Source organism: Phoenix dactylifera, chromosome 1 (assembly GCF_009389715.1).
Source record: "Phoenix dactylifera cultivar Barhee BC4 chromosome 1, palm_55x_up_171113_PBpolish2nd_filt_p, whole genome shotgun sequence".
NCBI classification, from domain to species: domain Eukaryota; kingdom Viridiplantae; phylum Streptophyta; class Magnoliopsida; order Arecales; family Arecaceae; genus Phoenix; species Phoenix dactylifera.
Genome location: NC_052392.1, coordinates 3,345,135 through 3,356,780, shown reverse-complemented (window position 1 = coordinate 3,356,780; position 11,646 = coordinate 3,345,135). Strand labels below are relative to the sequence as shown.

At 36.6% G+C, this 11,646-nt stretch overlaps 1 protein-coding gene across 1 annotated transcript; it reads left to right on the top strand.

Annotated features, from left to right (window-relative positions):
- LOC120110113 (YTH domain-containing protein ECT4-like) lies at window positions 1–7,702 on the top strand. The gene is made up of 7 exons (XM_039124051.1): window positions 1–193; window positions 3,192–3,342; window positions 3,477–3,550; window positions 3,639–4,139; window positions 4,381–4,941; window positions 5,035–5,247; window positions 6,119–7,702. The coding sequence occupies exons 2-7, from the start codon at window positions 3,255–3,257 to the stop codon at window positions 7,307–7,309; spliced, it is 2,628 nt and encodes an 875-aa protein (XP_038979979.1). The 5' UTR covers window positions 1–193; window positions 3,192–3,254; the 3' UTR covers window positions 7,310–7,702.
- Window positions 7,703–11,646: the final 3,944 nt, after the last annotated feature.

Sequence of the window (11,646 nt, the reverse complement as noted above, 5' to 3'; positions counted from 1 at the left end):
CTCTCTCCATTTTTTTTCCCCTTAAATTTGTTTGTGTTAGGGTTTTGGATGCGATTTAGCACGAAAATTAAGGGTGACCGAGGTGCCGGAAATCGCTGCCGGAGTTGAAGAATTCCATCTCTCTTTCTCTCTTCCCTTTGCGGAGGCTCTCCATTTTGTCTGTGATCGAAGTCAGGGCTTTTTCTCCTTTTTGGTATAATCTCTCTTCCGAATCGATTAACTTTTCCTTTTAGCGTGTTCGAAAAATCGTATTTCCCCCCTACAACGATGAATTTCAGCATGGATTGGGGTTTTTTTTTGTATGGTTTTATGAGATTCTAGGGTTTCCTCTTAACTTTCCCTTGCCGGTATTGATCGATGGCGCCAGGTCATGTTTTCTAAATATTTTGCGCAAATAACTTGATTATTGGTATTGGTTCTATCTGTAGATATTCGATTTCATTTTGGGGTTTAAAGTTTTTGTGGTCGGTGGACAGATTTGAATGTTATTATTCTTTCCCGTCTATTTTACTGTGATTCTTTGGGAAATTTTATTATTTTACTTGGATTTTCTTGCAGCTTCGCGGGGCTTTTTTCTATTATAAAAGTATTGATAGTTGCTTTTTGTTTGCGCATATATTTATTTGTTATGTTGTTATATGTCGTGGCTGCCCAGCTTGATGGCACTAAATTTGTACCTTGGAGAGGAAAATTTTCAGGAACATGATTATTTTTTTAATGCTTCAAGCATTGACATATCTCTTTTCATTTTGTTTGTTGTCAATTTTTTAATGTGTGACCAGTATTGTTGCCTATAATGTTATGAATGGGTCAGTAATGTGTTTCTTCAGCTAGTAGAAAGGTCATGCGCTGGTAGATATGTCCAATAATGTGAGGGAACATTCCTTGGTTTGATAATGTTTTAATAGTGAATCTATCAATAATTTGTGACATTAAAATTTATGGTCGTGAACCATTAGACCTAGGTTTCAAATTTCTTCTTAAATCTTAACAGGCATGCGTGCGTAAAAATGTAGATCACAAATGGAATAACATGGTGACAGGGTGCTCCCTTTACTGTTGCACATTTACGAAACATCTGTTTGGATGTTTATGTTAGGGAAGCTATGATCTGAAAAATGTCACAGACAAGTCTATGATGTGCTTGCTTACCTATCATTGCAGCATGTTTTTCTTGTAGAACTTACCTCCACATGCCCGTATTCAGAATGTGTGGGTTGCATGCTTTCTAGGGATACCTTTATATAGAAAAGTATGAAACATGATGGGGATTGGAGATCTCATTTCATTTTTTCTAGGTTAGAAAAGCGGATCGTGATAATTATTCTCTCGTACAATTGATGGAAATATATATAAAAAGGAATAAGGATTTATATAGTTTCTTCCTGACCTTGATAAAGCATATGATATGCTCCCATGAGAGTTGTATGCATCAAGGAAGAATTCTGTACATGTTTTTTTTATAAAAAAATTGTTAATAATTTGTTTTGAATTTTTTATTCAAAGAGCAAGATTTACTCATAGTGAGCCTGAATTAAGGTTTGGTTAAGGGCTACCAGGACTATGTCCATTCTGATGATGGAGTACGTTATTTACACATCATATAGTTTAATAATCACTAATATGAAAAGATGGTTACTTGCCAGATTGGGATCATGAAATAATGCTGGTGTTGATGAGGCTATCAACATAATTCTACTCAAATTAAGTATATGTAGTGCTGTGATTGTTAAGACACTTAAACAAATACAAAATGAGGCATTAGTCAAAACTGATGGTCGATAATTATTCGCGTGTAGTCATTTTTCCTTGATTCCCGAAACTAAGGAATAAAGAGGTAGTCTCATATATATATTATATAATTAAAGCAAGCTTGATGATTTAGCGGTACTTCTTGTTTTATAACATTATAATTAAGATAAAAATAACTAGATAACAAACTGGAACTGACAATGTTTTGTCGATTAGATTGTTTAGCAATGAGGAGGAGTCTACACGCATTAGATGACTTTGAAGAGATAAGCATCTCAAAGTGAAAATGCAATAACTCTATGAATACAATATAAGTTGAAGTTGCAGTAGGATTGAAGTGCTATAGAACTGATTGACAAGGCATATCTGTTGGTCATGAAGATCCGAGTAGGCTTGGGTAAGGAGAACAAGCTGGATCTGCATCAAAAGGGTTAAGAAAAAATGAGTGAAGATTTAAAACCTCGCTTGGAATTGTCAGGAATTCAGAAGGCTGTCACTGATAGAGAGTGTAGCCATTGATAAGAATGAACAGGATAAGGGCTCTTGCTATTTTATTGTTATATGAATCTTCATTTTGTATGCTTTGCAATGTGGATTATACCGTCATATTTCCATCATAAAACTGTTTTTTTTTTTTTTAAAGTTGTGCAATGTAATTTTATCTATATCACCAGTGGAATGATTGTGTTGCTTCAAGTCACAAAATTACAATCTATTGGGATTTCTTGTAACTATATACTTTATTTTGATGTTTGTTGATGTTCATCTACAAATTTATACAGTATTGTTCTTACAAGCCTTACTTGAGCAGTGGTAACTAATATCAAAACCCTCTGTGCCCAGCACTCGCCCCTCTTCCTCTCCCAACAACTTACACCGTTCGTTTTTCTACTTGAGCACATTCTTTTATCCTTCCCTTCTTTCTGTGCTCATGGTTGCTGGCTGAGCAACACTTTCCTTGTGTGATTTTCTGGATTTTTATTTGATCAATGTTTTCTTGAAACACATAGAGGTTTCTTATTAATAAATGCTTGCTTTCTCATGCCCTTCCTTATCCATTATGGTATTGGAAGTGATGTAGAGAGATGTACTTGTAATATTGGTAGAAAGGATGCAATTTTTAACTTTATACAAAGCAATTAGTTGGGACATAGCTTTACAATTGGGTGAACTTTAGAGTTATTGAAAATGATATATGCCTATATTAGCCATACTTGGATGTATGTTTTGAAATAAATTTTGAAGACTAATTGCATGCTTTCTAGGAAGTTTAATTGTGGTACATTTATTTGCATCATATCTAAGTTTAGTTGGTACTCCTATGCCATATGGCTGGTATTGTGGCTTGAATTAGTTTGCGTGTGTCATTCTGATGCCTTCTGGTAGTGACTTTTCTGTTCTTTTTTTTTTTCCAAATAATTATTGTCCTTGTTTTGCAGTTATCTGCTTCTTTGTCATACCCCCATCCGACATCTGGACTATCTGCCAAGGAGATTGTTCTTATGGCTAGCAAAGCGACACCAGACTTCATATTTGACCAGGGCGTATACTATCCTCCTGCTGCCAACTACTATGGGTATTACTCTACAGGTAAGCTTATAAATTCTGAACAAATCTATATTAGTGTTTTTTGTTTGGAGTATTATCCTGTCCAGCGAAAAAGAAAGAGTATTGTTTTGGGGGAAATTGCCGTCTAATATTTTTTTTTCAATTTATATGATCAGGAATTGAATCACCTGGCGAATGGGGTGACCACAATAGGTTTTTTGTTTTAGATGGTCAAGATCACCATTACTCGGTAATTTTAAATGTTCTACCCTTGGGTTGGCTTATGCATTATATCTGCATCAACCAAACTATAAACTGCTTTTTGATTTTTTCTGCAGGGTGTGCAGGCTGAAAGTTTGCCATATGTATATTTTACACCTAGTTATGGATACGCACAATCTGATTACAACCCTTACAATCCTTTTATACCTGGTGCTGTCATAGGAGCTGACAGCCCATTTATAGGAACACAACAGTACTTCACCAGCCCCACTTATCAGCAACCTGTTTCTTCAAGTCCTTATGTTCCAATCATTCTTCAGTCTAGTTCTGATATTGTCCCAAAGGATACTTCAGAGCCTCTATTAGTCAGTCCTGTTGCAACAGTTGCTAGCAAGTGTTATATTGAAGGTGCAAAATGTGCACTTCCACAAGCACCTGCAGGAAAAGCTGTCACTTCTCAAAGGGTTGCTTTAGGGAATTCATTGTCGGAAACTTCATCCCAACAGTTTCATGCCCCAGGTAACTTATCAGAAGGGCAAGTAGATAACATGCCACCAAGTAAGCAGTCTGCATCACATGGAAGCATGTTGCCGAGTAATCTTCCTCACGTAACCCAGGTATCACTTTGAGTTTTCTAACATGGTATACTCCATGCCTTCTTTTTTATGAGAAAATTGTTGTTGGCAAATAGACTTTATAATTGCGTACAAATCCTCCTTTATAAAAGCCATAATGCTGTCACTATTCTGGGGCAGTTTAAAGCCTTTTAGTCATATCTTTTCTTCCTGTAGCAGTTGTACATGCCATTAAGCACTTCCTGCCTTTCATACTAAACTTTATATGTTGACTGCATCTCAGTCTCAGGGTAGAAATTCTTCTGGTTCAGTTCAAGCAACAGATAACTTCTCATGTGAGAGAGTTTCTCCTGTTCAAAATTCATTAATAGGTGACATGTCAGCTAGCAATGCCCTCAACAAATTTGGGTCCAATGTTTGTAAGTGGGCCACTGTTGATAAGTTCAGGCCATGTTTTCAGTCAAATGGGTTCTTATATAATGGCAGGGGAAGCTCATCTATGTTGAATGAGCAAGATCAGGGCCCCAGAACGGACAAGGGAAGAGGTCAATGGACTTCCATCACTGTCAAATCCTACACAACAAAAGTGGCTGTTAGTGATTCGCAGGGAAACATCGTCATTAATGTTGATCAATATAACAGGGATGACTTTCCAGTGGAATATCCAGATGCCAAATTCTTTGTCATTAAATCTTACAGCGAGGATGACGTGCATAAGAGCATTAAATATAATGTATGGTCAAGCACTCCCAATGGAAACAGGAGGCTGGATAGTGCATATGAAGATGCTCAGAAATTATCTGTGGGGAAGCCGAAACAGTGCCCTGTATTTCTGTTCTTCTCTGTAAGTAAATCATTTGCGGTTTGGATAATTATTCAGCCTCTTTTTTTGTTGTACTATTTGTCAAATTTATTCTGAAAAAAATTATCTCTATAGGTTAATGCAAGTGGGCAGTTTTGTGGTGTCGCTGAGATGACAGGCCCTGTTGATTTTCACAAGGACATGGATTTCTGGCAGCAAGATAAATGGACTGGTAGCTTCCCTGTCAGATGGCACATAATAAAGGATGTACCAAACTCTAGTTTCCGGCACATCATATTAGAGAACAATGAAAACAAACCTGTAACTCATAGCAGAGATACACAAGAGGTAAAATACATATTTTGTCATTGTTTTTAATGCTAAGTTGAAATTTCATTCATCAGTTTTGTACCAAAAATGCTTGCATATGAAATTGTTGCCTACTGTGAATACAAATTCCTATTAATGCACATCTTAAACCAACTTTAAACTTCTATATGTTATACTAGTGCTACTATAAAAATCTTCTTTTCAGAACAACATGTTTCAGATATCAGTAATAGGATTTTCTGATCCACATTGTGGTTCTATTCCATGTTTTAACTTTTATCTTTCAATTCAGGACCTACAGATTAAATGATGACATGCCTGCTCTCTTTTAGCTGTTTTTGAAAGAGCTTGTTGTATTTTTTATTGGCTAGTTGCTGTTGGCTTCTTTTTTGAGCTTTCACCAGCGAGTGCTTCCTTTGTTTTTCTGGTTTGGCTCATTGCGCACAAGTAATGATGTGCATTTTTGTATTTTAGTTTGAGTACCTTTCTTCTTTCTTTTTCCAAGCTCTTATTGCCTGCCTTCTTGTTCTGCATGGACCTTTAGAGGCACAAATTCAAGTGTGTATATTTGTAGGAGAAGTAGGTTATATATTGATGTCATCTTTTAGTTGCCCCTCTTAGTGTTCACCTATCCCACTGGGATCTCCCTTTTCTGTTTTCTCTTCTCATCGTGGACAATAGTATTTTGATTTACAGATGATACTTCTAGCTATTCTGTTTTAAGTTCCTAGCTACTGTCATTTTGTAGCTTTCTGCTTGTTTTGAAAGGATGTTTATTGTCAACAGAACGAATCTTACATCAATATGCTTAATTTGGTGAATATTGTTCATGAATATCATGTTACTAAGTAACTTATTCATCCTGGTAAGTTGGGTTGTTTGTGTGCAGATAACTTATATTCCAGGCATGAATATGCTCAAAATATTTAAAAGTGGTCCCCTGAAGGGATCGATACTCGATGACTTTATTCACTATGAAGAGCGGGAACAGGTTACACGGGAAGAAAAATCCAGACTTCTCAGAAGAAAATACAACTCTTCTCTCTTTGTACCTGCATTTGTCCCTAAAAACATATTTAATGGTTCTGTCAATCAGCCACCAGCAGCAGATGACATCCAACGAGATGAAATTGTCACCCAATTTGTGAAAGTGGACGAAAAACCAGTTGACAATGAGATTCCAAAGAATGATGAAATACAAATGAATCGTAAGGTCAGTCAGCCTCTCAATGTGGATAGTGAACAGCCAGTTGGTACAGTGAAGCAGCATATGACAGCAGATGGAAAAGAAGACAAACAACCAAGTAGTATAGTTGATCAGCCCAGAATATTGGAAGGAAAGCAACAAAATGTTACAGCCAATAAGCTTCCTAAACTCAATGCAAAACAATTACCTGATTTAGCCATTCAGCCCTTTAAAGCAGTTGACAAGCAACAGAGTAGTACAGTTGATTCTCCAAAAACAGATGCAAGACAAGTAAACTGTACAGTCAGTCAATCTTTAAAAGCTGATCGCAAACAACCAAATGTTACAAATGATCAGCATTCAAATTGGGATAGGAGACAACTAAGTTATTCTGTTCATCCTCCTAAGGCAGATGAAAAGAGATTGAATGGTACACATGTTAAGTTTCCACAAGCAGATGGAAAGCAATCATATAGTACAGTCAGTCAGCCTCTAAAAGCAGCTGGCAAGCGACTTAATGGTATAGTTCATCATTCTGGAACCACAGTAGGAAGTCCAAGCAAGCCTGATGATTTGAAGATAGCAGGCAATATGGCGCTCAATAATGAGCAGGTTTTCCCAAAACTTGGTGGTTCCAGACAATTGGATAAAAAGGATGCTAAGCCTAAACCAATAGTAAATCCTAGTGGTGCAAGTCCTATAATGAAGACTAGTTCTCTTTCTATTATTTCCAAGACAAATGAAGCTGACTGCTCAAATGCTGTAGCTGATGTTGTCACTATTGGTTCAGTGCACATCAAGGTTAAAGATTTAGGTGAATCTTCCTCTGGTTTTTTAACTTTTGGAACTGTTCCTGTTGATCAGCAAGGACCAAAGCTGAACAAGAAAGCTTAGAAGTGGAAAAGATACAGCCAACACCTTGGAATGAAGTTGAGGTGTTGCATGCACTAGAGTCTAGACAGGACTTTCTCTTTATAATTTTCCCGGCATGGTGTTACCATTACTCGTCATGTTCTCTTCATCAAATCAGGCTATTCCTTCTCTCTTATCCTGCACAAGATTATAGAAATTGTTTTCTGTTTACCTAGATGTTAGAATATGTTCTGTCCTGCAACAACATGGCATATCAAGTTGCTAGCCACATCCAAAATAGTTTTGTGGTTAGATTTTTGGGTAGTAGTTCTATGTTTTTGCTGATGCTGAAACTTATCCTGACGGTTTTCAATTTGTATACTTCATAACCTTTCATGAAATTAATCAAATACAGATGCCAACTTTCAACTGTCATTGAACTGGTGGTATACCTTGTTTGAGCTTGTTAATCCCTTTCAATGACTTGTACATTTTAAATGACTCTGCACCGGTATTAAATGATAGCCGGTGACAATCTGCTGGCAGAATGCTATTTCTCTGGCTGCTTGATGGCCACTGGGTTTGTTAGAAAAGGTAACCAAGCAGTGGAGATGGTAGAAATATTGTTTTTTCAGAAGTCATAACAACATCACCAAACCGCATATTTCTGCAGATGATGGTTTCATAATCAGTGGGTCTCTAGTGAGGAGGCAGCTCTCTCGAACCTTTGGCCATACATCCAATTATCATGAGGATGGCCATAGCTTGTGGCTTTAAACTCTTTTAGACACATCATAGTGGACAGAGGACTTGACGAGGTCTGATGTCTTGTGTTATTGTTGGAGTTCCAACTTTCATAAACTGGAATGAGGTTTAAGCAAATCAATGAGTCATGTATTTAGCACGCTCTTACTTTTTTATGTTTTATGCAACCCATATTTTCTGTATGAGTCTGTTAATTTATATGTTCAGATTGCGAGTATGCATGCAGCTTGGGCTTGTTATTTGTATTTGTTCAGGCTTGTCAAGAATTGTAAGCATTTCATGTTGGTTGCGGCACTGTAGGAGCTTAGGTTTTCTCTTGGGCTTCGCATAGTTTAAATACCTAGAACCTTTGATCTTCATTCTCGCGCCCCTCCCCCGACTCAATTTCTTGATAAGTCTCCTGGTTTATTGATTATTATGCAAGTGTTTGTGTGGGCAAAGGTATTCCATTAATGTATTGCCAAAATTCAAGGCATTGTGTAATTGAGAAGTAAAATCATATGGATACTATGGGGATCTCTGTTTTCACCCCAAACTTCCAACACTGAGAATTATTTTTTTTTCATGGGCACACAATAGTATTCTGTGTTCTTATTAGAGGTGGTGCATTCTTATATATGTGATCCATTATTTTACCTGTTTTCCATGCAGTGGTTCAAAATGCAAAGCAATGGTTGGTGGTTGAAGTAGGATCACTGGCCATTCATATACCTCAAAACTGTTCATCTGAAAAAAAAACAAAACTTAAATACCTAGATTGAATTTTTCAAAAAAACTTATCTTGTGAACGTTGACTTAAACATGATACATCACTATTTTACCATGATTAACCATTATTTCTCATTATAACAACTAATATATACTATCGTACAATAGGTTAGGAGGGAATCTATTATTCTTTTGAGCAATATCTAGAATTTAAACCAACTCTCATTGGAGAGATGCTGCTAGCAGCTGTTGGCAATGCTGTTATTAGTTTGACATTGAGTTTAGTATCACAAGTTCATTTGTTTATATAGCTGGTTTTTGTGGCTATGATTTATCATCTGGTTATTCAATACTATTGCTTTACTAATCACAAAATTAAATAACAAAATTCTACCTTGCTATATATTTTCGTTAGATGGTTTACCATTTTTCGTTAGCCAGAAATTTTCATCAATTTTGAAGACTCCATGTCAAACCAAGACACCGTTTAGAAATTTTTTTTTTTGGGCTTTGTTGATTATTGGAGCATATGGAGTTACCCATGCATATGCATAGTTATTAATTTTGACAACCGGAGTGCTATTCCGATTGCTCACAACGATATCTATCACAAGCGTGCTAAATATAGAAATGATTGTTATTTTGTATGCCAGCATATTGTTCGAAATATCATTCATCTTCTTTCTATTATCTTAGTTGATTAGATAATTGGTATCTTTACCAAGGCGGATCCACTTGGATATTTTAGAGATCTGATTTTCAAACTCAAGTTGTCTTCTGTTCTACCACATTTAGTTTGAGGGGGAATATTAGCGTACATGGCTAGGTTTCAATTAACCTTAAATCTCTCTATAAAAGAGCTGTGTACAAGGAATACTAGAGAATTGAGGTTTGCCGAACCTACGCATATACACTAACAAGGAATATTACAAGAGAGAATTGAAGTTCTATACCCTAGAAGTGAAGATGGTTCATTCTGATACAGGTGATCCTCCATCCACTTATTTTTCTTGCCATCAGATAAATTGACTCAATTCAAAGGCAGGTGGCAGTGGCGACACGAGTACAAATCAAACAACTAGACGATAATACGCAACTTTTGGCTATTTAGATGCTAGTTTCCAACTATCAACAATCCTCCACCCTTAAGCAACTATTCGCTGTTCAACTACTAGACTCCAAGCAAATATTGGCAATCTTGATGTTAAACTTCCAAGCATCAACCAACATTTGGTTGAAAAATAGTTTGAGAAGGCGAACAATTTATTTATATACAAAAATCCTTTTCATCGCCCTATAAACCAAGAGTACCAACATATGTTCGTGAGAGTTTTCATCATTAGAGTGAAAGCAAGATAGAACTTTTGGATTGCAATAGAGCTATTGCGTGGTGGATTCTATGATCATTTAACACCGCACTAGCCTCCCATCGCATTCTCACCACACATTTGAGACGCTTGAAATAGACATCCATACACTTAAATGCATCCAATAACACAATATGCTTCTCACGCCTTCAAAGTTGAGTGCAACATCTAGAAACTCGAAGTCTTCGCAACTTCATTTTGGTCCATCTCCTGTCAAGATCAAGAAGCACTTCATCCACAAAAGTTAGAACTCAATCTTTGCAACTGTAGTTGTTTCTTCCACTCAACCAAACAAGTGAAATTGACGTCTTCTTTCAAAATTAAACACATGACTCTAAATTTGTGCCTAGAGTGAGACGCAATCCAAAATGCGATGCAATGCTCAAAAAGGAAAGAATAAGATCCGGCTAAACAGTGGTCCACTGGGCACACCCATTTAGGTGGCTTCTTGTTCTCTGGATCATAGTGGCGGACGCTGGAATCCATTGATGGAAACACCACGCCGAGCCGCGCTGTTCCCCACTCGCAAGTCACGGGTTCCCTTGTCCATTCCTCGCCGTATTGCTAGTGTTGGAGTAAATGCTGCGTGGCTCATTATCACTATTAAAAAAAGGAAAAAAATATTGTACTACTTGCACGACTTTGTGGTAGAAAAAGATTGGTGTGATTCACTTGTCAGTGTATTACACAGTAAATTGGTGGATTCATGTGATGCGCCAATATTGGTGCAGAGTTTTTTTTTTTTTTTTTTTTCGTCCTGGTGGGCAAAGTGCAGAGGTTTCTTTGATTTCAAGATTGGTTGTTTGCGGCTATTATTTGTAACCATTGCCGTCATAGGACACAAGCTGCTTGTAAGTTTCGTAGCTCTCTTCTTACTTCCGACATTTTCAAGCGCTATAATATACTAATGCTACTCGCTCGTATCGGTAAAATTTGGCATGGTGGCTAAATTAGCGATGCTTTTTAATAGCGTTGGCGGATAACTGTCGAGAAACTTTCTTTTTTTTAGTAATTTGTTAATTTATTTTTTAAAAAATTATCTATATAATATAATATTTTTAATTTTAATATATTAATCATGGCTTGTCCTAGTGATCGTATCTCTATGTTTAGCAATCGCGGCTTTAATTCTTAAGCCCTTCCAGACATTTTTTTTAACCATGGGAAAGCTTTGGAGAGCCACAAAGCTTGCCCTCAAAGGCAGGACACTTATTAAGAAGGGTTATTTGTGTGCGCGCGCGCGTGTTTTAGGCCCGGCACTTGTACAGTCTCTCTTCCGCTTTTAAATATTTCTTTTTATTAATAAATTCTGGGGGAAGCACAAGGCGCTTCCTCCATTTACCTTCAAAAAAAACAATCATAGATTTTGTAAATACTTCTCATATATATTATTCTAAATTTTATTATTTATCATTTTATATATATATATATAATGTTTTTAAAAAAATTTTAGTCTAAGCTAATTTTAGGAGATGATGAGCATTATTTGTATTCTTCTGAAGCGGATATATATTGCTTTCTTCTTACTGTAAGGACTAG

Bases quoted from the DNA above. Each gene is read 5' to 3' on its own strand.
- LOC120110113 (XM_039124051.1), top strand. From the start codon at position 3,255: ATGGCTAGCAAAGCGACACCAGACTTCATATTTGACCAGGGCGTATAC. The intron at 3,551-3,638 runs GTAATTTTAAAT...TTTTTTCTGCAG, and splicing joins GTCAAGATCACCATTACTCG to GGTGTGCAGGCTGAAAGTTT. The intron at 5,248-6,118 runs GTAAAATACATA...GTTTGTGTGCAG, and splicing joins ATAGCAGAGATACACAAGAG to ATAACTTATATTCCAGGCAT.